We start from the raw sequence: 25,551 nt of genomic DNA on the forward strand, positions 1-25,551 counted from the left end.
CAGTTTTCAGTTTAAATCCATAAATTATAGTTGAAATCCAATGTGTAACTGTAAACACATTATGTGTAAAGAACGAAGCATTCACAAATATTTAGCAATTCTCTTAAGAAAAGCAAGTATCTGAGCAAAAAACCACCAAAATTAGAATAAGGAAACATAGAAAAAATAAAAAGAATACATATTCCACTAATCCATACTGGCATGCCAGGAAAACTTAAAGACAATTTGGAACAAACTTCACAAATTCTTACAATTAGGAAATACATGAGGAATAACATCATGAATAAGTCTTCAAATTAGCAAGTGACCAAGAAGTATACACTTTGCCAATTTCAGTTCAAATCAAAATACTTCATGATACAAGCATATTTTTAGTACTTTTACAAATAAATGAGTTCTTTGGAATAAGATTCCTCACTCACTAACATTCTCATTTTTTTCCTTGCAGTGTCAGAAACAACCATTTCAAGATGACTTTTCCAAATCTCTAAATTGAAACGGACTTCACATGCAATTTCACATGCAACTTCATATGAAGTTGGAGTCTGAAAAAAGGACAAATATCTTTTAAATATGAATCTTGGAAAAGTTGTATTTGGGGTTTTTTTTTTCCTTCACTTTAACGACTGTCTGAAGTAACTACTGCACTAACCTGATGACACACTTATTTATTATATTTTCTTATGCCTGTTATTCACTTTCTGGCAGTAATACAACTTCATTTAGCAATAGCTTGGACCCCTCAGTAAGGGAATGTGTACATAGTAGCACTCTAATCTTGCTGCCCAGCTGCTAAGACAGTCACATGAGTCACTTGCTGCCTTTAGAGCAACACACACCACTTGCTGAATTTAGAGACATTCTCTGTTTCTGCACTGGCCATAGACATAAATTGAGTAATACCCTATCCTAACTACATACAAAACTCTCTAGGTGTTTGTTTTTAGGTTTTTTATATTTAAATCGGTAACTCAAAGAACATGTTTTTTACTAATGCAGTTAACAACCCAGCTCCATAAAACGATTTATGTACCAGTTTTCAGTGTTACCGCTCTCATACCAGTTGGGCTAACTTCAGCAATCAGTTCAAATGTAGGTAACTTCATCTAATTGTTCAGTGAAAATCCAGCCCTGGAAGGATGAAGAACTCTGTCTGCCAGGACGATTCAGTATACGGCTTTGGAACAAAACACTTTACAACAATTCCTTCCTTATCAGGATTTTAAACTGTGACTGTTTGGAACACCACCTTATTAAACAGTCTATTTAAAAACAATTTACATAAAGACTGGCATAGTTGCTTCCATACAGCTCTTCAGTCTACTAATACATGTAACTCCTTGTGGAAAATATTTTATTTACCAACATAATCTATAGGTGTTGTGTAGGAAGTACTATCTCATACTGTTTGGTGCCGTGCCTTACAGGAAAGCACAGTGAGGAGTCAGTTCTTTGGACTATTGCTGCATCCGCAGTGTAGGCCCAATGATGTTTCATTTTCCTCTGTATCACATAATACTTTCTTTCCCATATTCTCCCTGTGTCTCATTATGGCACTGTTCTTTGCAGATGGTTATATAGGGACGTGATCAGAGCCACAATGTATTGTGCTCTGGCCATATGTGTTTACTGACTACCAGAGTAACAAAAACCCCACAGAGCCACTTCAAGGTACAGGGCTAATGCCACCAAACCTGAGGAGTCCTACATTCTATGAAACACACTTCTACATTCTACAGTCATTCTGCACACATTGCACACTCTACAGTCCAAAAATACACTGGCACAAATTCTAAAAGATGTTCCAGTGGGCCTAAAGAAGAAAGCAGTGTATCAAACCTTAGCTAACTCTGTTAGTTTCAAGTATGGCCAAACTTTCCTTGAAACAGACTTCTTGCCAGTAGGAAATCACGGTAGGCAATGTCCCAACTTGCCAGTCAAGCAGTAGCACATTTTCAAGTTAAATATTCAAATCTGTCAGATAACATTAAATAGAATTCCATGACTAGCCAGAATAGAGTATCACACAGTAACAACTAACTAAACTTTTCACTCCTGTTGTATCATTCTGAATTAGCATTTTAAAAATAAATGGAAATGGTTACTTCTATGCTGTTTCAGGAAACTTTGCACTAAATTCAACTAAACACAAACAAATTCCTTGTATTGGTATTTATTACCTAATAAATTCTAGTCATTGGAGTACAAAGAGCCAGTCAACCTACGGTTAAATTTCAGATTTTCACACATACATGTACTGTTCTTAGAATCAACATCTAAGATTTCTGAAATCTAAAGATAAGACAGAACTATATTTTTCTGTTGCAGTTTTTGCACTTTACAGAGTTTTCTGCCAAGTCAGTACTGCTGTTTCCCACATCTGTGTGACTCTTTACTCAGCAACAGTATACAATTACAAACATTGAAAAGACAACTTCAGAAAACAAAGTGGCAGAGGAACATGGGGCAAGATTAGCAATTGAAACAACTAATCCAGATGAATCTCAGAGTCTCCAATCCATCTGGCATAAATTCTCACACTCCTTTATCTTTTCCCTAATCAGTATAGTATTCTATTCAGGTATTTGGTTATCACAACATAATATTCTCCATCAAAATTAGGAATTACTACCCTCCCACTGAGAAAAAATTTTTGCATATGCCAGTTTTAATCATCAATTTGTCCCCAATAGCCAGAACACCTCAGAGCAGGCCAAAATATGCTGACATTTAAAACAATTCTTGGAAAAAAAATTCTGCAATTTGATAATGAAGGCATTATGCATGTTGTTGAGGAAGTTTCACTCCTTAAGAATTCAGTTTCACGGGTATATTTCCGTGCTATCCTGAAACCTCTCAGACGGGCTCTTGTAAGAGGTAGCTGCTTAGAATAAAAACATTGCCTACAGAGTGATGTATGATGGTTTAGTGGATTAGGATGTTAAAAACATAATCTCTTTTGACACAGCTATTTTTAAGTGTTCTTAAAAAAAAATACAAAATGTTAATTCTGTTTTCCAGTAAACATAACTTTTGATCTGCTGAGTCAGACATGTTATGACTAATAATCACAGCAGGAATACAATACTATTTGTATTTTTTTGGAGGAAAAAGCATGAGCACAATTCTGTGCAAATAAGAAAAAAAAATCACAGAGCAGAATTCAATTAAAGGCAAATACACCAGAGGGAAACTGTAGTTCTAAGAAAACAAAACACTTGTTTTCTTAGGTAATTTCCATATTTCTAGAAAGTCAACTCCAGAACCATGTAACACATACAGGTTTTAGAATATGTACTTTCAACACTGGACTAAAATACTTTGTGCTACTAAGTCAGCACAGTATCACTTTTCTATGTATCACTTTTAATTCTGAACGCAAACCCGCAAAACCAACACTCACTAACCTTAGGGAGCACTTTATCATGCACTATCTGAGTGTAGCAGAAGAGCTTTGTGTTTGCATAGCTTCCAGAAATCATCATGGAAGGTTCTGAATACCTATGCATATCTAGGTTATGGATGTATATTGACATAATGTAATTTTTTTCTTTGATTGCGTTATGCTGGTTTTGTTATCGAAAACTACATTCTTCTAAATTTTGTACATTATGTATTATAAGTATATTAATATACCAACATTCTTACTGAGGGATCCAAGCTATTGCTAAATGAATCTCCTAAGTATTATTTACTTCACAAAAAAATATCACCAGATTAGTACAGTAGTTATTTTTCTTTGCTTTCAAGATAGTTTAACATTTTTCAAACACTTTAACTTCACATGTGGTTACAGTAATTGCCCTTTCAAGCTGACAGGCTTGTAAAATCATCCTGAAGTGTCCATTTCTGATACCGCAGGAAAAAATTAAAATGCCAGTAAGTAAAGGAAGCATCTTATTCCAAATATTTAATTTATTTGTAAAAGCCAGAGTAAAGCTGTTCCCTGTTGACACTTTAGAAAGCAACCAATCCTTCACTGCTGGTCTGCTCCCTCCACATTCAGGACACTGTAGTTCCATCATTAAGCAGCATCCCCTGCCGAGAAGCACATGACTCTACTGTTCCATGATGTACCCTCAATGACCACCAGCTTCTGAATGAAGCTACAAAAATACTGGTTTTTACTTACTAGAAAAAACCCTGAACAGCTTGCTTCTTACCAACCTGAAAGACCATCCCTTTCAATGAGTGCCACCTGAGACAATCTCAAATGGACATTACAATATTAAGAAAAAAAGTCATGGAGAAATACCACTTGCTCCTCAAGAAGCAACATGGATCTCTCACTCTGAGACAGGTTTATTATGTTGGCATTACAGACCATACAGTTACCACTATACATTTACTAATGACCTACACAGAATTTGATAGATGGAAATGGCGATGTTTGGAAAGCATGAAATAGAGGCTTCGTATCTCAAAGGTCCACAGTGAAAATTGTTAGCATCCAGCTAGATTTTAATAAGGTTTGCAAGAGGAACCTGGGCCATAGATTTTTACTGAGTGTTTGTTCAGTTTAATTTGTTTTCATTTATAGTAAAGCACTGTTGAAGAGAAAAGGAAACTTTCAAATAATCTGGTCAGGATCTGACAGGAAAAACATCTCCCTCTTTCACCTACAAATTCTGTAGTTCAGATCATTCAGTAACTTTGCCAGCCACTGCAACATAAAAAAAAAAAAAAAAATCAAGAAACAAATTTCCTAAACAACTGACAAATGCAAAAAGTAGAGGATAAAAAAAGGATTAATTTTTTTACTCCCATATAACCGGTCTGAAAATACTCAAAGCAAAAAGACAGAACGTACTCTTCGGGCCAGAACTCTGCCATGGACAGGGAGTGAAGTTTAAGTAATTTTGCCTACATCCTCTCTCAGATGTACCCCCAAACACCAAGTCACATCACAAAATTACAAATTGCTAAATAATAGTTAATTCATAATTCACAAAGGCAATACTATCTTTGTCCAGGAGACCTCATAACCTTCCTAAAAAGGCCTCGGTGACAAGTTTGGATATGTTACAGAATTGTAGAATGGCCTGGATTGGAAGGGACCTTAAAGATCATGCAGTTCCAATGCCCCTGCCATGGGCAGGGACACCTTCCACTAGACAAGGTTGCTCAAAACCCCATCCAACCTGGCCTTGAACACTTCCAGGGATGGGGCATCCACAGCGTCTCTGGGCAACCTGTTCTGGTACCTCACCATCCCCACAATAAAGAATTTCTTCCTAATGTCAAATCCAAACCTACCTTCTCTCAGTTTTACTCCTTGTCTTATCACTACACACCCTTACAAAAAGTCCCTCTCCAGAGGGTTAGCCAAAGTGGTGGCAAATTTTACATATATTTGGGAAGGAAAAACTAAAAAATTAGTTAAGCTCTTTCTTCTTCAAACGATGAGTCCTAATATCTCAAAGTAAGAAATGGGATTTAACTAGTACTTTGCAGAACAGTTACACTTGCAACCTGACAGCTAATTTCTGCCTGCCTTTTAGCTTTATTTGTTAAGCTACCTACATGAAACTTTCATTCTAAAACTACCTCCAAATACCAAACTACCTCCTTTAAGATGAAATTCAGATGCTTTGCAGAAGGGATTATTTGACCTTCAACCACAGTTCAACACCTAAAACTATGACAAAAATGGGGGACATTTAGAGCATTTATTAAATCTTTGAGGCTTTGCTCAGAGTTGAAAGACTTTCTATTGCTTGGTTCCTGATCAAAAATGGAACAAGCAGCACAATACTCAAGTTTATTCAGACAAAACTTTAGGAAATTAAATCTGCTAATGAAGAATTATGGAGTTCATCTCAAGATAACTGAATACATTATCAATTTCAAGGTTGCAACATGACTATGTGACTGATATCACAAATTCATATGATTTAACTATTTTGAGAGGACTGAGGGGCAGTGATTTAAGTCACCAGAGCACCTTTTTGAGCACACCTGTCTTCTCACTTGAGGATTGAAGAAAGATCCTTTTTATGTTCAGTTGTTTTATTAGTCAAACTACAGGAAAACTGAAAATAATAACACATATTCAACCTCCCCAAACTAAAGTATCTTGCTACTCCAATCCAATGGATGAGCAATCAATGCAGTTAAAAATGGTTTAAATGCACTTTCCTTTCAGTACAAATATTTAAGTATAATGAAGAGAAGAAGTTTGTTTTACATGATGCATAGATAAAAACTGTACTAGAAACTGAAATGTATTTCTCAAGGTGGACTTAACTTACTTGTTCTCAAATATTCTGAAGTGGCCAAGTTTTCAAGGGTGAAATAATATACTACAGGGGGGACCTCTAAAACCATTTTTTCCTCAAGAAACTTATTTCACAGTTTAATATTTCTGAAGTATAATCTAGATTTCTGTTTGCCTTCTACAGCAATTGATACTAGGAGTGTGTTTGAGTATTTCTTATGAGAAACAGTGATAGTACGTATTTGACTAATGCTGCAAGACCTGACACCTTTTCCTCATAGATTAGTTTAACGTTCATCCAGTTAGGGATTATTCCCATTACCCAAACACCATTATGATTAAGTTTTCTGTGTTACTCTGCACTCAGTTTTTCTACTTGTATCATCACCAGCTCAAGTTAATTTCACAGTATTCCTTGGCACAATTTTTGTAGTACAAAAATTACCAATAGCTAAACTTAAAGGGGCACAAATTGATTCTGAGAGAACAAAAGAGTTTTAAATAAGTTAAAGAAGTGCTGGGTTCAGAAAAGAGTGTATCCAAAAGAAAAGGATACACTCAGGCAGCTAAGACAAAAAACCCTTTAAAATTATAACTGGGAAAACATTACATTTTACAAGTAATGAGAAATTAAACAAGTTTGATATAAATATTTCACATATATTTTTTAAAGCAATTTCAACACATACTAAAACCAGCCTGAATAATTAGGATAATTAACATATTAGGATCTTGGTTAACTTTTTAAGTAAAAAATAATGTAACTTTGTTGTTTAGGAATAGAACTGATTTCATTGTACTGGTATGCTTATAACTGTACTTAAACACCATTTAAAATAGCATGTAGCAACACCATCCTTTGACAGAAGCAATAATATTTTTATTACTTTTTCTGAAAATGATTAAAATATAGCCATAAGCGATATGTTTGTGCTGGGGCGTAATTAGGAGTGGTTTAGTCTAAGCATAATCCTAGTGTTCAAAAGAATAAAAGAAAACTTCAAATCACAGATGAAAAAAACCTTAAAGATTTAAGTAACTGGCATTTATGTCTGAGCTCTTCTCTAAACTAGGTGGTTCAATGTTTCATAGTGTCCTAGATGAAACAAATTATCCAAGTACTGACCACACTAACTCCCAGTGGACAAAACAAGTTTGAACAATATTGTGTTTAACTTTTAAACAGAACACAAAAGTCTGACACTATTTCATGTTTGTTTTATTTTAGCTTAATACACATCTTAAAGTACTTGTGAGGAGAAGAGCACCAGAAACTGATAGCAGGTAGCTAACACCATAAATTTACACCTTTGTAGTCTACTGTCTTATGAAAACATAAGAACAGCGGCAGGCAATTTCTACTTTTATATATTTATATGGTATCTATACTTTCATGTGATAAATGCAATATTACTAAGCCTTGCATGTAGGCAGCTGCAGTAAATGCAAAATAGTATAGATGAAAATTCCACACGTGACAGTAAGAGTTTGAAGAAACTTATCATTTACAAACTTGTAAATGTTTTATTACTAACTATACTGGCTTGATTGAAATTTAATAGCAAGCTGCCAGAATCTCTCTTTTTGCCTTTCCTCTAAAAAGATCTCTTTGAAAAGATATTCCTATACCACAGTTGATTCAAAAGACATGATATTGTCAGATGTCTCCTTAAAATGTGTGCATGTTTGTACCTATTCCATATGTAAATGTAACATTCATGATAAATACATACACCACACAGTAAAGTTTTATTAGAAGTGACAAGCACTTGAGACAGTAAAATCTGATTTGCATACACAAGATCTTTCTGCTGTTCAAACACGTAGTATAGTGAGATCTCATTAATTCAGAATCAGATGATTTGCAGTGTTTTTTAGAAAACTCATGCACTAACAAATCTGATACGCCATAGGACACAAATACATACTCAATACATGAAGAGGGAAGGTAAGTTTTCTGACATCCTCCTTCCTTTTTGATTATTTGGCAATTCACAGTAAATGTGCATAAGGCAAAATCAGCCATCGACATCTTATTTCATAAGAAATACTTCACACTTTGCAGACTGCCAAATCTGATGTGACTCACAAGCATAAAGAAAAGCTTTTAAGGTTAGAGATACACAGTGTCAGGCTACTGATAAATTACCTGCACAATACATAAGTAAATCTACGTGCAAACTGTATGGCTAAATTGTATCAAATAAAGTATTATTACAGCAATATGGAAGAGATTATTATTAGTTATCCTAACTTTAGTGAAAAAACAACTTTGATAAATAATTCCCTTTAAACACTTTCTAATCTGATTTCTAGGGATATTCTCCTTGAGAGAGGAATTTAGCACATTAAGTGCAAAAGAAGATTATAGCAATTCAGTTTACTGTAATAGACACTTCTTGCATTTTTCCAAGTTTCTTTACATAGTTATTTCTTAATTGCATCTGATGGCAATTCTTAGGTTTTATTTTCCTGATTCCCACTTGACTTTCTCAAATCTGATTTGAGCTATTTTACTTCAGAGTTTTGAGTTACTGTTGTATGCATTATGGCCACACTTGTCTACATTCATTTTTTCTATCTCACTTTTTGGTTTTATACTAGCTCAGACCTGTGGGGTTTTTTTTCCTCTCTTTCCTTTCCTCTAAACAAATACACATTGGGCTACATTTTATTTTCTTTGTGCCTCCCTGTAAGTCTATAAAAAACCACTAGGGCTGGTCATGAATAAAATAGCCCATCACTCTGGCCATGTATTTTAATGTATTTGACAGGGTATCTTGATACTCTGGACAGACAATGAACCAGGAAGGGGACAGAAGAAGGCTACAGAGAAGGCTATAACAGAAACTGATTTATTCCTTCAACAGGAGAATAACTATATATCCTTTCCCACTCTTCACTGTCAAGTATGTACTTATACAGTCATCTCAAACCCCTGACATATATGGTGGTTAATTTTAACACCATGATCCTAGAGTAAGCATTTACCAGACATGAAGGGTCCATTTAAATATCAAAAGTTTTAATACATCCTACAAGAAGGCCCCATCCTTTAAAACTGTTAGCAGACAACTACTCTTAAAAGCATGCTATATCTTCCCAAAACACTCCCTCTAGTTCTACTAATTTTTGCTATTTGTCCTAAGATGAGACAGTAACAGGTGAACACTGACACAGTTATAGATAGAAAACACTTTAACAAGACAATCTAAATAAAAGTACAACTGAACCTGCAGTAATGATGACCAGTTCTGCTTAATATTAGGTTTTCTGAACTTGCATACAATTAGGATCTTTTGCATTTGATATTTGGTGGACAACTGTTCATTTAAAATGCATTAGTAACTGCAAGCTATGCAATTTCAGATAAATGGTCACTATATTCCTTGAAAAAAAAAAGCATCTGTGTAAGTGATTATATTGAGAGTTAATCAATGTTTTACATTCAAGTTATGAGATCCCACAATTTAAAAATCAATACAAATTGAATTCAATTCTAGATGTGTTTTTTTTGATTAGAGGAAAAATACACAATTGTCTATTATCAAAATGCTCAGATAAATGCAAAAAAAATCCCCTATGCTTCAGATATTTAAACATTTTATATTTGATCAATACAAATGTTACTTTGTTCTAATATTTGAATTATTTTTGAATAGTTTTTTAAGGCTACCTAAACATGTGGTAATTGGTTAAAGATGCTTAGCAGTTCAGTGGATAAATACTGCACATTTCTTTCAAAAGCTCTGCAAGCTAAATCCTTACTAGTAACAGATATTTGGAGAATAACTCCCTGAAAGCAAGTTCTCTGTCACTTCAGTGGTGGTCACTGCTAGCTCCTTTTAACTCTGTGCTGATTTGAGAATGGTCTAAGTACTTGAACAGATTTCATGTTTTCCAGAATATTTCCCCTTGGTAGACATATACATTTGTTCAAGAACCCTACCAAAAAGTATTTGTTCACAAAAACTAGTTTTAACAACATAAGAGGTTATAGATAGAAAATTTTAAAAATTTATGGTTTACACTCTGAAGTGAAAACATCTATTTTAAGAAAATAACCTTGAACAGTTACAAACAGTGGTTTATTTAGAACATGAGCAGTACCCTCTTTAACCCATTAATTTTAAAACATATGCAATACCCTGAAAGGAGGAGACTTTAGGGCACCATTTTGACTAACCAGCTGCAGAGATGGACAACCATTAGAAGTGGCTGCACTTTGTATGCAGTGTCTTTTGGAATTACACAAACTTTTCAAGGGTTTATTAATTTAAATCTCAAAAGTCCTACACTGAAAACTCATTTTTCAGGATAATTACTAAATTAAAAGTACACACCAAGAGACACATTTGAGCTAAGCATTCCAGGAAAGCTGAATGTGTGTCACTTTAGATTCCTGTATTTGCTTGTACTGCTGTAGAATACTGTAGTTATTAATTTTTAAACATTATTGAATAGGATTGGTAAGTCTCTAAGAAGGATTTTAATACATTTACACCTCTCCAGTTTACCTAGAAAAAGCAGGATAACTTTACCAACACCAGCCCATAGTATTTGTTTCCTCAGGTGTTTTAATTTTAGAAAATCTTGAAAAAAATCAAACTGTGTCATGTATGGAATCAGACCAACAAATAATACAGAAGATCATCTTAACTCTTACAACTAAGGAAGCTTTGAAAGTTACTTATATTTTTATTTAAAAACCACCTCACCGCTGTAAGAATAATTCTATTTTCTACAAGAGAATAAGTTTGTAAAAAAATAATCCTAAACAACATTTTTTCTGCTATTATTATCACCATCTGGATTATACCTTAAAATTAAATCCAGTTTAGAAGAGTATCAAATTCTGAGAGAACACCCTTTCCTCCTTCTCCACCCTAAGTCCTGAATTTTGTACTATGGTTGGATACACCAAATTTACTTTGTAATACATAGCTGTAAATCAAGAAAGATACTCCACAACACTGCTTCTTTCACATTGTTATTACCAGTGCCTATACCTAATTTCAGCAATAAAATATTAATGATTAAAAAGCTCTTAATTAGGTAAAAATGTAGTAACATGTTAAACACTTCATACTGATGGTCACAGACACAGCATTTGAAGAGTTCTCAGTACCATTAACCAGTTCATTTAAGTTAGTTCTGCACATCTACTACTATTTGTCTATCTACCCTGGTACATTAGAACTACCAACATATGGTGAACTGCTATTAATTTACCAAATTTCTATGCATTCCAGGGTAACGTTACTTCAGTCAATAAAAATAATAGATCAGTTTAAGAAATATTCAGAAAGGAACTTTTAAAGTCTGAATTCTTACTAACTATAAAAGAGATCTCTAAACCATAAAAGTCAATTTTGGAAAAATGTTCAATATCATTCCTTTATACAAACTGATTAATCTTTTTCCTTAATGACCCTTTTTTCTAGCCTAAGAGTCACTGAAAAACCTTGAGATTTCTTCCCAAATCTTTTAACCACAAGGCTATCCTAGGCAACAAGTTTCTTTGGTCACACTTGCAGAAAGGGTACAGATCATTTGCAAGCACATGCTATTCAACACAGAGGGCTATCACAACTCATACTCAACTTCCACAAATTCACAGAAAACACATGCTGAAATAGTCTCCCTCCAAGCTCTGTACCCCATCTTCCCTCTCAAGAACCACATACCTGTATTCAGTTTTCAATCTAGAACTGAATACAAGGACTACAAAAACAAAGCAAGTGTAAAGGAAACATTGCAACTCCTCATAAAGATATCAAATTGCCATGTTAAGAGGCGATGCTAATTTTTGAAAACAGGATATTCAAAAATAAAATTAAAATACATAGGAGATAATAGGGACAAGCAGAGCATTTTGCATCATTACAGTTAAACATTCACAAGTTAAAAATTAAGAAAAAAACCAGTATCAGCCAGAACCCACGCTAAAAGCATACATGCATACACACATGCACACATATACATGAAACCAGACTGAAGTTAGGATGACTTTTCTTTCTCTAAACAAAGCCAGAGGTAATTCTTCCAAGTGATGTTATAACTATACTGCTAAGGCGTACTTGTAAAGAGCCCCTACTCTGGCCAATTAAAACCTACAGTTATTTTTCACTATTTTCAAAACCTCTGGGGATGATTTAGGAGATTTAGGTATAGAACAAACTTTTGAACAAACTCAGGTGTTCCCAACAAAACTGAATGTATTCAAAAAAAAAATAACACACTTCACAACTTTTACAAAATGTCTGTGAAATTGCCCTACACACAGAGAATTCATCTCCTCCCAGAGAATTTACAGCTAGCAGAACAGCACTAGATCTTAATACTACACAACCTGAGACTATTTCATTTCTGCAACATACATTCCAAAAAACATTCTCCAAAACACAGCATTTTAATTAACACACCAAGAAAACTCCCATGAAGACCTGCTACACACAAAAGAATTGCTTTGATCCCAACGATTCTGCACGTTTCCCCCTGTTATCCTTCCTTAATTTATCAGACTAGGGCCGATTTGATATCTTTCCATTAAAAAAAAAAACAAAGAACCACCCCTCTGCTAGAGGCAGAGGTGCTGCAGAGGTGATGATAACCCTAGGAAAAGAGAAGCTGTCTCTTTAAAATGCCCTGCTATGTCCCTGATCCCACGTGGAACCAACATCAGCAGCACTTTCGCATTAACTTCAATGTGAGGCGAGATGAGGCATCATTATTTTGTATAAATAACACGAGGAGACTGCAGAATACATTCTTTGTAGGAGACAAACAGGTGAACTAAACGTGCCAGGGAAATCAGCAACCACCCGCAGATGAGGTGCCCTGCCCCTGAGCCCTTTCTGCTCTCCCTACGGAGCATTAGCTCAACCCCACAGCACTCTGAAGAATCCAGTGTAAATAGAGGAGTGAGCCACCAAGAAAACTTGAAATTCAAAAGCAACGAAAATGCACTTTATAAACCGGAAAGGTTTACTCTTTGCCTCACACATCCTAATTAGATCAGGAAAGTGACACTACAAAGGCATTACATTCCGGTCCGAAAAAAAAAAAAAAAAAAAAAAAAGGGGGAAAGAAAAAGAGGAAAAGAAAGGAGCCCCCATCTCCCCAAATCCCCCAAACACACACCAAAAAAGCATTAAAAAAGGAAGTTATAAAGCACCACATACAGCATTTATCTTATCTAGGATCACTCCGCATTACCCCCAAGTTATACACTTTCTGCACCATCATCTCCCCCTACCTCTCTGTCCTGAAAGGGATTTTCACGTTTTCTCATTGTCGGTGGCGAGTTATAAGAGGCTTTTGCCTTTCTAAAGAATTCATCAACAAAAAAAAAATAATAAATATTAACTCCTTGCTCCCTGAAACCTTAAAACGGTATCGGGAAGACACGGGTTTTATTCTGTTACCTTGAGGAAGAAAAGGGGGAGCAGCCCCGATTTTTAGGTATTTTTTGGCATTTTTTTCTGATTTTTATTTTGTTATATGCCTCAGTTCTCCCTCCATTTTGGTTGTTTATGATACTGACAACAAGCTGTCCCTGCTCTCTCTCTCTCTCTCCGGATCTCTCCTGCTTTCAGTTAGCAAACCCCCCTCCCCAATGCAACACGACTCAGCACTTACTTGGGTTTACACTTTTCTCTAAACACACACCGATGGGGAAGGGAAAAGCTCCTGGGCTACTCGGAGGGGGAGAGCAGGCAAATTCGTTTCTTTATTACGAAAAAAAAAACTTTTGTCCAAAAAACGACTGGAAAGGGGGGTCGAGTGCCCCAAAGTCACTCCGGATTCCCCCAAAGACGCAGCCGCCAGGTCCGGGGGACACCCCACGGGTAGCCGGGTCCACGGGGGAAATTTCTGTGCGAAATTTGTCCGGTTTGAGGCGGTGAGCGAATTTATATTAATTTTTTCCCTCATTTTTCGGCACCGCGGTCTCTAATGTCTTCCGCTCCCTCTCTCGCCGCTCTCGCCGCTGTCACTGCATTCACAGCACAGGCTCCGGAGAGGCGAGGAGGGGAGGGGGCGGCCGCGCCGCTCCTGCCCCTGCCCCGCGGCCCCGGGCCCGGCCCGCCGCGGGGGTCGGCGGCGGGCACCCCGCGCCCTCCTGCCGTCCCCCGGGCAGCCCCGCCGCCTCGCCCGCTCCTCAGAGCTCCAACAGAGCGCCGCGGGGAGGGAGGGGAGGAGTGGAGGAAACTCCTGAGAGAGGTTTTTCTGAAAATCATCTCTTTCTCCCTCCGAGAGAGGGGAAGGGGGGTGGGGGGGGGGGGCACCGCTCGCCTCGCCTCCCCTCCCCTGCTTTTCCCCTCGGGGGGGGTTCCGACGCGGGGCGGCGGGGGGCTGCGGGAGATGGGGGGAGAGGGATGGAAGGGAGGGATGGTTAACACAAACTTTTCCTCACTGCTCGCTGCTCCTCTCTCCTCTCCCCCCTCCTTCTCCTCCTCCCCCTTCATAATTTAAATAACCCTGATATTTCCCTGCTAAACCCCGGCGCCTGCCCCCCAAACCCGCAGCAGACTCACCGCGGGAGCCTCAGCATCCTCTCTGCGCCCCGTTTCCACCCTTTACAGTGTTCTCCGATTTTTCTGTAATTTTTTCCCCATATTTCGGGCTGGACGCGGCGGGCCTGGAAATTGTTTGCTTTCCCGTCTTTCCAGCAGCCATTGTAGTGTATGCGCTGCGGTGCAGCCCAGCCTGCCGCACACGCCGCGCCCACACCGCCCGCCGCCCACACGCACCGCGGGTTGGACGCCTCCCCCAGTCAGTCAGGGCCGCGGCCGCGCCCCGCCGCCGGCGCCTGCGGACCGCGCCGCCCGCTCCGTTGGTGGAAGGAGGCGCCGCTCACGGCCGGGGCGGGCGCGGCGCCGCCGCCATTGGCGGCCCGGCCGTGCCACTCAGCGCCTCCGGGGCGTGGGCGGTGGCGGCGCGGGGCCGGGGGGAGCCGCGGGGCCGGGAGCGGGGTAGGCTGCGCCCGTACTTAAGCGCGCTGCCCGAACCGCTGACGTCTTTCGAATTGGAGCCGGGCTGCCCCCCTCCCGCCCCGGGCTCCCGCGGACACGGCCGGGGACGGAGGTGAGTGCCGCCGGCGGCGATCCGCGCTGTGCCCGCCCGCCGCTTCCCCTTCCCGGCCGGCGAAGGGAAGTCTCGCTCGACCTTCGCCGCCCGCGGGCCGGGGCAGCCCCGCTCGGGCCCGGCGGCGGCGGCGCGGCCCGGGCACCCCTCCCTGGCGGCAGGTGGTGCCGAGAGGAGGCGGCGGGGGCGGCCGCGGGGAACGACCCGGGGCGGGGGAAGGGGCCGCTGGGCGCCTCCGGCCGCTCCGCCGCCGGGGGAAAGCAGCAGCCGGGCGGGGGGCGCTGGCCTCGCCTCCGCACCTGGACGGCCCCCGGCCCTCCCTGGGAAGCTGCGTCGGGCAAGGCGGCAGCTCCGCGGTGCTGAGCGCCCGGGCCCGCCGGCTGCCTCCTCCCGCCTCCCCCGCCGTAACAGCGATAAAAGCCGTAGGATTTTTAGTACAGCCTTGGCTCCAGGGGTCAAAGTTTTAATAAGCTGGTCTGTATTGCAGCATAATTAGCGAATTTATATCCAAATGTGTGCATTTAAAGCAGACCAAACGCTTTTCAATGGGAGGGAGCCTGTAGAAAAGTGCCCTGATGGTTTATGAACTGAAAAAGCCCTAGGGTTAAAGAGTGCTAGCAACAGCCCTAGTTCTCTGTGGTACAGTTTACAACTGTTAATGTGTTAAAGCATAGTTAAGAACTGTGGAATAGACAAGCCTTTGGTTGTGGTTGGGCTCTGACCTGTAGTCCGAAAGCAGGAAGGGAAGCCCGTACATGTGCAAAACCTGGGAGGAGGGGGGAAGCTCGCTTCCTGTCCAACTGCTCATTCAGTCACACAGCAGCATTTCGGTGTGACCTGCCTGCCCTTCCAGCTGATAATGTTTCAAGTCCTGAAGTACTGCAGGGAGGGGGAGAGAGGACGCAGGAGCTATCAGATCTTTTGGGTAGTACGTTTGGGTAGAACGTTTAAGCATTTGCCTGCTCTAACCTACTCGTCTTTATTAGAACCTGAACTGCCTGTTCGTTAAGTAGGTGTTTAATGGATTGTGTGCATTGTTCCTTAGACCAGGCATGGTTGCAGCCTCTGGTAGTGAAATCAAGCTGAAAGTGTCAAGTGCAGTTTGTTTAAGGAACACTGATTGTGATGGCATATCCTATGACTCACAAGTATTCTTTCAGAGAGAACTCTGAAGTCAAACTACCACTGAACACCTTAAGGCATGTCTGCTTAGGTGGTAATATCAATGAAATGCGGAGTTATAACACAGACACAAGCAAACATCTAAAAGTCTTGTATCTGTTGTGGTGACTTAGGTGAGGCATTGTAGTATGCTGCTTTTGCTTCTAAGTTTTCCCCTCTCTCCTCCTTTTTGAAGTCTGGGATGATGCTCATGTACCTGCTTGTGTTTCCATTTGAGTTGGAAGTGCCTGATCAAAAATGCGCTTCCACCCACCAAAAAAGAGAATATTTGCCTAGCTTCTGAAATTACCTTAAGCACTGGATAGTTCTCAAAGGAAAGTGAAAGCATTTCCTGATGCCATTCATTAAAAGGCCTATTTGCAGAAGATGATCATATGGAAAGCAAAGAGTACTCCAAGCACCAGGAAAGTATATATGCACAGCTTGTAAAACCTAGGGCTTGTTTGCTGGGAATAGCTTACCCAATGAAGAAACCCTATCTAAAACATGGTTTTCTATGAGCTTCACAGAGCAGTATTTGATTTTTTAATCTAGTATCAAGCAAAATGGGCTTTTTACCACAGACTTGCAGTTATCATTCCCTAATGTGAATAGAAACAGGTCTTAGTTAAAATTAGCATCAACGTTTTTTGGGAAAATAAACAACAAGATCAAGCTCAGTGTCCTTCATCAGCAGTACTTTAATTTGTGCTCTCTGTCCTGTGTGTCTGATTGCATTGATTCAAGCAGTCCATCTGGTCAATATTAATTTATTTTTGGTTAGATTTAGTATTTGTTTGGAACAAATACCTGCATCACCATATGTGTGCTGGAGGCAATGTATCGGAAGCTGTAAAGGAAAAGAGGGTCTGCTGTTCATCTTGATGTCATCATCTTGGATCAGTGTAGATTCTTGGCACTGAACTCTGTGTCTCTCAAGCTTACAGTTCCTAGAGCCAGTGTCAAACTACTAAATGGTAAAAAATGTGATTCAAGCTGTCATACACAGTGTAAGTGGGTCTGGTCCCACCTTGCGGTGAAACCAGTTCTTTTTCTATTAAATATTTGATACAACAACACAGGAGATAGTTGGGCACTTCTTGTACCTGAGAAAGCTCAGTGAAGATACAGATGTGATCCAGCTAAGGAATAGAAACAAATCTGGAAAAGTTTACTTGTGCATTCCTCCCACATGCTATTAATTGAAGTTTCTACAGTGTGTTGGCTGTGAGCAGCTTCTATGGAGCTGTTTCTCCTACACATGGTCACTTCCTCCATGATACACAGGCTCGTATGAGAGCTGCTGCAGTGGCTCCACTCTCAGCAGGAATTCATCAGGGAGTAAGCAGTCTTGGTGATGGGCTACATTTGCCAGTGTTGTCTTGCCGTTACTGCTTTTGAAATAACACTTTGCAAAAGAAATTTGGGTTTTATTTGGCTTTTTTAAAGATAACCAAACTGTGTGTTACTTTATTACATCCTGAAGTTCAGACTTAATCCTGAGTTACTGTTAAAAGTAGATACTTAACCTGTTTATTTTCCCTTTCTAGCCAAGGTACGAGTGTCTGTCTAGAATGTCCAGGCATGCAAAAAAGCTTAGAGATCACGATATAAATCCATGTCTAGTGGTAAGATGATCAAATTGATATTTGTCTGTACATTTCAGTGCTAAATAATGCACTTTATAGACGACTGTTTTGTGGATAACATACTTTGCATGATAGCACTTTGCATTAAAAGTTTCTTAAGACACTGAAGATGCGAAGGGCTGAAAATCATCCATTATAATAAGCATGAAATAACAAGTAATTTCCCATAAATAGGATTAATGCAAATGATAGCAATCTCTTAAATTTTCTGTCCCTAAAACCAGAGCCTGAAATCCTGGTTAGACAAGCTTGGTTATTTTTTAAAAGTCTTCTGTGAGTTACACCAAGCATCACAGTAAACAATTATTCTGTGGACTCTGTATTTACTGTCTAAAGACAGTAAGTATTCTGTTATCTCCAAATGAAATCACTGTTTGGAAGTACTGACTATCCTTTGTAATAGGTGTTCCTTTGCTCTCTTTGATAGTATTCTTTAATCTGAAGAGCTGACTCCTATCTTCATAGATATTCTGGGACTTTTTAAAATATTTAAACACTGAGTACAGTAACTTCCCTCAGCTCTGAAGTATATTTTCCCCTATTAAAGGAAACAGATGCCACTACAAAATGTATGGATGACAACAACTATAAGAAGGATATGTGTACTGATTATTTTTTGAAGTACAAAAACTGCAGAAAATTCTGGGTAAGCACAGTAAACTTTCTGAATTTTATTCCCTTCTTTGCTTTGTGTACATTACTTCTGACATGCTGCTTTCTGAACCCTTCAAACTTGGTTAATGCTGACTGCTGCTGTTTTTATGGTAACTTACCAGCCCAGGTAGTCTCAGTATGTGTTGCTGGAAGACTTAAGGACATGCACATCAAAGTACTTCACTTGATTGTTCTGAGTTTACTCACTTGGATTGTGAGTCAGTGTTCTTGCAGTACCTGATGTTTTCCTCTGATTTTGAGTCGCATATTTCTAGTAATAAGTTCTCTTTTAAACAGATGCAGAGAAAAAGTTCTGAGGCAAGGTAGGGAGGGCTATCTGGTTTCCTACTGGCTTGGATCATGTTTGCTTTAACCTAATATAAATCTTAGGAAGAATTCAGTCTTATTTGGTGATAGAGAAGTATCATGAGGAACTATGTGCAGTTAAAAGTGTTTTCTGCTGTTTTCTTTCCTTATACCATCATAGTAAAGAGATTGTAGCATAGCCTTTAAATACTTGTGCGAATTACAAAAAAAAAAAAGCTGTTTACAGACAATTGTGCACTAGTCTGACATAGTGTAATGGGAATACTGATTGCACTGTATTCTGAAGCAGCAGGGTAAACTATCAGGTATCTTGAACTAAGAAGTAGTATGTGTAGTTATCAGCTAATCAGATTTAGAGTACCTGGGTCTTGATATATCAAGCATTTTTCTGCTAAAGAATCTTGATCATTCAGAGCTCAGGAGCAGAGATTCTGTGAAATCTGTTCTCATGGTCACTTTGTTCTATTTTCAGCATGGAATTATGATGCAAAGGAAGAGAAGTGGTGTAAAACCAGAGATGCCTTCAGCAGAAGAAAGAAAGAAAATTTTGGAAACAATGGGGAAGCCCTACTGACTAGAAACCTGAGTTGATTGACTGTTTTCACTGTACTTGTGAAGACTTAGCAGCAGCAAGTTACCGTTCTATGAACTGGATTTTACAGTTGCCGTATCTTGGATTAAAATAAGATGTTAAATTTTGAAATGTGTGAGCCTTCTAGGATAGAACTCTTCCTGGGTTTATTCATACTTCCTGTCATTGGGAACTTGGCCTCTTTATTGGAAGATGTGGGCATCAATGCAACTTGTGTAGAAAGTTTTGGAAGTAGAAAATACCTTGCTGTGAAATGCTAAGTATAAAATTAATGGGACTTGCAGAAAGATGGGGTTGGTGAGGATTGCAGTGTGGTTCTAAGACTGGAGCAGGTTTAGAAACTGGTACATGCAGCATGTTTTTTGCATTCAGCTGTTCTGCTCAATAGTATGGATTTACCATGTGTGATTTTATTGTTGTTTTCACGTGTTGTATTCTGTGTTCCCAGATTAAATAAGACTCTTCATGAACTAAAATCCTTAATCCAACAAACTTGTCATTAGGTCTGCCACTGCACTCATCAGTGACAGCAGAAGCTTGCAGTAAATCAGATCTGCAAGCTTTGCTAGTTAGAAGGTTAGAGAGGCTGGTGAAGATAAAACAGAACTCCTCAGGTCTGAGCTGAATAGTAATTTCTGTGGATAGTAAGTGGATACTTTGGTGGCGGGCAGATGGGGGGGACTTGCAGACATGTAAACAGATCCTCTGAGTGACATGGCAGGTTTAACTATAGTACATCTATCTAACACTCTGGACAGCTGAAACCCTGGGTTGGAAATGCTTACTCATACAAGACTACAAAGCTCAGTTTAAACAGGTAATCTAATCTTAAATAAGGTTGATTCCTTAGCTAAATTGAACAACTAGTAAGTTTAAACAGGTTGCTGTCTAGTGGAAACTGGTTTTTACCTTTTACCTTCTGGTGTCCTGCCTTAAAAGCTTGCATCCTGTGATAAAACAGAAAAACTACTGCCATGAGCTCAGGTTCCATGTGAAATCCTTTAGTACTTACTGGGATCAACTTGGCAGAACTCTGGCTGACCTCATGAAGGATGGTGTAAAAGTGTTGTCTCTCTATTTAGACTGTTTTGGAAAGACTTCACGGCTTTCTGTTTCTCCTGTCTGGCTTGTCTTGTTTCTTTCCACTGTAGGCCTATTTCTATGCTTGCTGTGATTTTTATGCTGTTTCCACCTTCTCCCTTGTTGTTTGATCTGACTAATTCCACAAAATCTGCTTTTGCTTCTCCTTTCTGTTCTCCATCTACATCTGAGAAATGAAATGGATTGATCCTACCCTTTCTGTTGGAATGAATGTGTAACTCTATGCCTTTTGAGTATGCAATTCTCCAAGCAAAGCTGTGCAGCCTCCAAGCATGTCACAAGTTTTCTTGTCAGTTCCTGGCAAGGAAACTGTACTTTCTTCAATCAAGATCATAAGATCATAAGATTCTTTATTTCAAATTACTTTCTCTTCACTTAAAGTGGAAACTTTGACATTTTCCTCATTTTGTAGTTGGGTTTTTTGGGGATTTTTTTGTTGTGTTTGGTTGGTTGTTTTTTGTGGGTTTTTTTTGTTGTTGTTGTTTGTTTTTCTTCCTCTGTGTGTGGAGCTGAAGATACTTTCATTCTAGATTCAAGGGCTTGCTGTTTTCTGCCATCTCCTTGCCACCTTTTAATACCCTCCTACATACCAATCTTTCCCTTTTTTTGCCCATTTGGCACCAATTCTTTTTTGACTGATTTTAACCTTTTGGTCTCTTCTCATTGCAGTTGTTTTCTAGTACCTTTGTTCTGTCTCGGATCTAATGACGTAGTCTTGCAACGACTTTCTCATACAGCTCGTTTTGAAGGTCTTGTGTTCTCTGTTCTCTCTACCATAGTGAGAGAACTTCTTGCTTTCATTAGTTAAACTTAACCATAATACTTCCTCGTTAGCCATGCTTCTTTGATCATGTTCATCTGCAGATTTTGGGGAGCTATTGTCCTTTCCTTTAGGGCTGTGTCTCTTCAGACTCTTCTGGCTTTGCTGCCTTGCTTGTCTAAGGGCACCTTCTCTCCTACTTGGCACTGGTTTGTCATTTGCCACCTCTGCTGTATCTTTGGACATGTTCTTTGCTCCTGTGGCTTTAGCTACTATTCTAGTGCTTGCTGTTTTTCTGTTGCTGTGCTCTTAAGTTCTGGGCTTATGTTAAAATCTACAGTATATTTGAAATATGTGCAAAAAACCATCATCTCTTTCTTGATGTGGTTATGCCAATTCTTCTTTGCATAAGCTCAAGTTCCTTAAAGTCATCTCATTTATCCTGAGATTTCCTTTCAGGTTTTCTTTGCATGTAGAAATGATCTTTCTCCTAAGTTAACTGTTGCACTTATATTGTCAGGAAAAAAAAATTTTACTTGGGAAGCTTCCACTAGTGTTGTTTTCTTTTAAAGGATGACTGGCCTATCTTTAGGCACTGATAGGTACGCTGTGCTGCTTTGTAAAGTGTTTGTAAAGAGCTAGTACTGGTCTTCAGAAAGTCAGAAAAGGAGATGCATTACTGCTTTCGGGTATCAATGCAGAGGGATGTGGGATCACAGGATGGGCTAAGGCACAGAGAATGCAAGAACAGTAGTCTAACATTAGACTCCCTGACCATCAGTGGATACACACGGTAGGCTCCCTGTGGATGTTAGGAAAAAAAATGAGTTCAGTGTAGGACTGAGGGCAATTTAAGCAATGACCTTGTAGATGTAATTCAGGTAATCAATCATCTGTTGTAGGGAATGCCAATTTATTTGCATTTGCATATTCCTTATTGTTAAGTAACACAAGTTTGTGAAAAATCTTGGGAGAACAAGGAGTTTCTTTTCTCATGTCATAACATCTCTCAAGAGTGATCTGTTACTTGGGTATGAGTTTTTATCGTTTTTATCCCTCACTGGAGGTTGCTGTTCTTGCTTTCACTACTGAAGCTCAGGAGTGGTAAAGTGTGATAGCTAAAACATAGGCTCTTATGAGTTGCGATTTTTCCATTAATTTTTGTAGTGTGATTAACTGTCTTTGGTTGTGAGCCAGAGATAATGGTCTTTTCCTCATACCTGAGAGCTTACATTCCATACTTCACTGAAACAGAGGTAAGCGGTAGCCTGCCACTCTTACTGGACAGAAATAAACTGGGCTGAATTCTTAGTTTCCCTGAAGCATACTCTTGTATACTAATCCCAAAAAGCATGACACAGTGGATCAATATAACTAATTCAGGAGCAGGGAAGGGACCTGTGGGTTGGGGTGCTGGTTTTTTTTTATAGGTGTAATTATTAATTTTCCTTGTGGTACAAGGACCAAATCTGGATAATGGCATTAATGGTTGATAATTTTTTTGTTTGACAGCTGGATGGTGCTGTTGTACAACAGACTGAAAGCAGAAGCATTCCACCCACTACTGGCTCTTTTGAGCTTTCTTGGTGTCCTCCCACAGAGGTAGCAGAATTTGTGCAGTAGAAAGGAAAGATTGGTCCTGTCTCTACATTATAAACAGAACAGGAGGACTAGAGTATAAATCATTGCTGGGAAACAGGAGGTTTCTGTGCAGCCTGAGAAGCCTTGGAATATGGTCCTTGATAGATCTTTTCAGTGTGATTTTTTTTGTTGTTGTTGTTGTTGTTCACAACTAGGCACTGAGCAGCAGCTACAGGCTCTCTCCCAGGTCTAGGTGAATACCCTGACTCCATCTGTACATTTTTGCCATCTCATTTTTTTTCTCTTACCCTGCAGTACAAGGCCTTGTCTGGCTCAGAGTTTTTTTGCTGCCACAATTGAGATGAGTCTGTGCTCTTGAAGATGTTAAAAGTAAGTTCATAGAATTGCAGAATTTGCTGATTGGGAAGGGACACACAAGGATCATCGAGTCCAAGTTGTCTAGCTCTGGAGTCCTGAAAATTTTTTTGGATTTAGCTGAAGCTTTTGAAAGCAGGGAGTTGCATCTGCTGCAGCTCTGGGTCTGTTTCATGGCCTTGTAATGAAACTTTTGCACTCAAGTGATCAAGAACGTGTATAGATGGGCTTTTGCTAAAACTTTAGCAGAGCAGATAGGATGATTTTAAAGTAAAAAATGTTATTCTGCTCTAATGCATTTGGATACAGCCCTTAACTCATGTTAAAAGTATCTGCATCTTTAAAGTTGGTCTTCCAAAATAGCCATGAACAAAGTAATTAATGTGTGAAAAAACAGTACACCATTGCAGGCTTTTGTATTCTGGGAAGAATCTGAGGCGACTGGAAGAAATAGCTCTGTAGGTATTAAAGCAGTAAAAAGTAAAACAAGCAGACTACTTCAGAATGTTTTAATTTTTATTGCAGCCTATTTGATACCAAGAAAAAGAGGGAAGTACTGCATTTATATTAACTAAATGCAGTGGATCATTAAAATAAAACTTTATTGTTTTATGACAAATATGATACCTTCTGTAGTAATCAAACCATCAGATTGTGAATAAGTAATTTTTCTCCATCCTTCTACCTTGATGACTCCTATCTCAAAATCCTTTTCTGAGGGTTTTCAGAACCATTCTTCCAATCATTGCTTGCTCTTAAAAGTCCTACTACCCTCGACCTACCTCTTCACGTATTTTACTTTGATAAACTACTACACATGGCAAACCCTTCCTGATATCAAGTGACTTTGGCAGAACATAATAGAATTCTGCACAGAACAAAATTGAGTTAGTGTCTGTCAAAATGGAAAACAATTGTAACAAGGTGATGTGTAATGATGTAAAAGATTATGCTCAAGATAAAAGTGAGATATTGACTGAATGTACTAAAAGCAATTCACAGATGTAAGAAATTTACGCTGACAGAAATAGAGGCTCAAGCTTGACTTTGAAGAATCTAAACGTTTTTAATTGATGACAAAAGATTGCAATTGTTCTGGCAAAAAACAACTGCAATATTTTATCATCAATTAAAAACTGAAAAATTTTGCAGTGCTTTCATGGAAATAGCCTGCTGGTAATATTTTGTTACTGTGTCACATACGGATCTCAAGTTTTTGTTGTCCTGAAATGTGGATCCCTGAGCAGTCCTTGGCTGCGGAGTTGCATGCAGCTGTTGAAGTGATCAGTGAATGTGGTTGCATATTACAGGTAGGGTGGCATTTTCTCCTTTTTTTTTTTTTTTTTTTTTTTTTTTTTTTTTTTTTTTTTTTTTTTTGTTAAATAGTGGAATTGAATGAAGTTGCTGCATTGGAGTATGTTGGTCATACAGTGCCTGCTACAATCCATAAGTTACAAAAGGATGGAATGAAGGTAACAAGTCAAATCCTTAAGTAGGGGGTAGACCATGAATTCACCATATCCTGCAGTATCAGTTTTGAGTACTTTTTGGCTCTATTTTTCCTAATGCTGAATGGATGTTACTGATAGTCTAAGAAATGCTGTGTTTTGGTATTCATCTATGTGACAGGTAAACTAAAGTAGTTCTTAAGTTAAAGGTCGCAGTCCAAGATGTTGGAAAAACCCCTTTAACTCTCAGATTGAAAAGAAACAGGCCTTGAGGGTTCTACACCTGTTGGCTGTTGTGGTTGTTTAGATATCAAGAGCCTGTGGATGACAGACACTTTGATATCAGAAGTCCCTGGTGCTTCATGTTCTACCTTGCACTTCAGTGCTGACAGTGCTGATGGACTGAGTGTTCCTACCTCAGCACTGCTGGGATTTATGGCATAAATATTTCACTCTCATCAGCCTTGGGGATTGACTGTGGAGTCTGCTAGGGTGTGGGTGAGCAAAAGGAAATTTTTTTTTTTTTTTCCAAGGTGTTGCTTGAATGGTCATCTTTACAGTCATTCCCTTCAGCAACTGCCATTCCATGTCCCTTCTTC

At 39.0% G+C, this 25,551-nt stretch overlaps 2 protein-coding genes across 3 annotated transcripts in view; one reads left to right on the forward strand and one right to left on the reverse strand.

Moving 5' to 3' along the window:
* The window catches only part of PLAG1 (PLAG1 zinc finger), a 51,912-nt gene extending 36,945 nt beyond the window's left edge, over window positions 1–14,967 (reverse strand). The window contains exon 1 of one of the 2 annotated variants that reach the window (XM_032125843.1): window positions 14,755–14,967. The gene's annotated coding sequence lies outside the window, so the exon portion shown is untranslated. The remainder of the gene's footprint in view (window positions 1–14,754) is intronic. The other variant, XM_032125851.1, reaches the window with a different exon arrangement.
* A 164-nt stretch (window positions 14,968–15,131) lies between these two features.
* On the forward strand, window positions 15,132–20,179 carry CHCHD7 (coiled-coil-helix-coiled-coil-helix domain containing 7). Its single transcript, XM_032125901.1, has 4 exons — window positions 15,132–15,304; window positions 18,016–18,093; window positions 18,662–18,760; window positions 19,568–20,179. Exons 2-4 carry the CDS (start codon window positions 18,040–18,042, stop codon window positions 19,667–19,669), a joined length of 255 nt encoding a protein of 84 aa, XP_031981792.1. The 5' UTR covers window positions 15,132–15,304; window positions 18,016–18,039; the 3' UTR covers window positions 19,670–20,179.
* The last annotated feature ends 5,372 nt before the right edge of the window (window positions 20,180–25,551 follow it).

Source organism: Corvus moneduloides, chromosome 1, assembly GCF_009650955.1.
Source record: "Corvus moneduloides isolate bCorMon1 chromosome 1, bCorMon1.pri, whole genome shotgun sequence".
NCBI classification, from domain to species: domain Eukaryota; kingdom Metazoa; phylum Chordata; class Aves; order Passeriformes; family Corvidae; genus Corvus; species Corvus moneduloides.

Coding starts and splice junctions, on each gene's coding strand:
- CHCHD7 (XM_032125901.1), top strand. CDS start 18,040: ATGTCCAGGCATGCAAAAAAGCTTAGAGATCACGATATAAATCCATGT. Junction 18,094..18,661: donor ATATAAATCCATGTCTAGTG/GTAAGATGATCA, acceptor CCCCTATTAAAG/GAAACAGATGCCACTACAAA. Junction 18,761..19,567: donor AAAACTGCAGAAAATTCTGG/GTAAGCACAGTA, acceptor TTCTATTTTCAG/CATGGAATTATGATGCAAAG.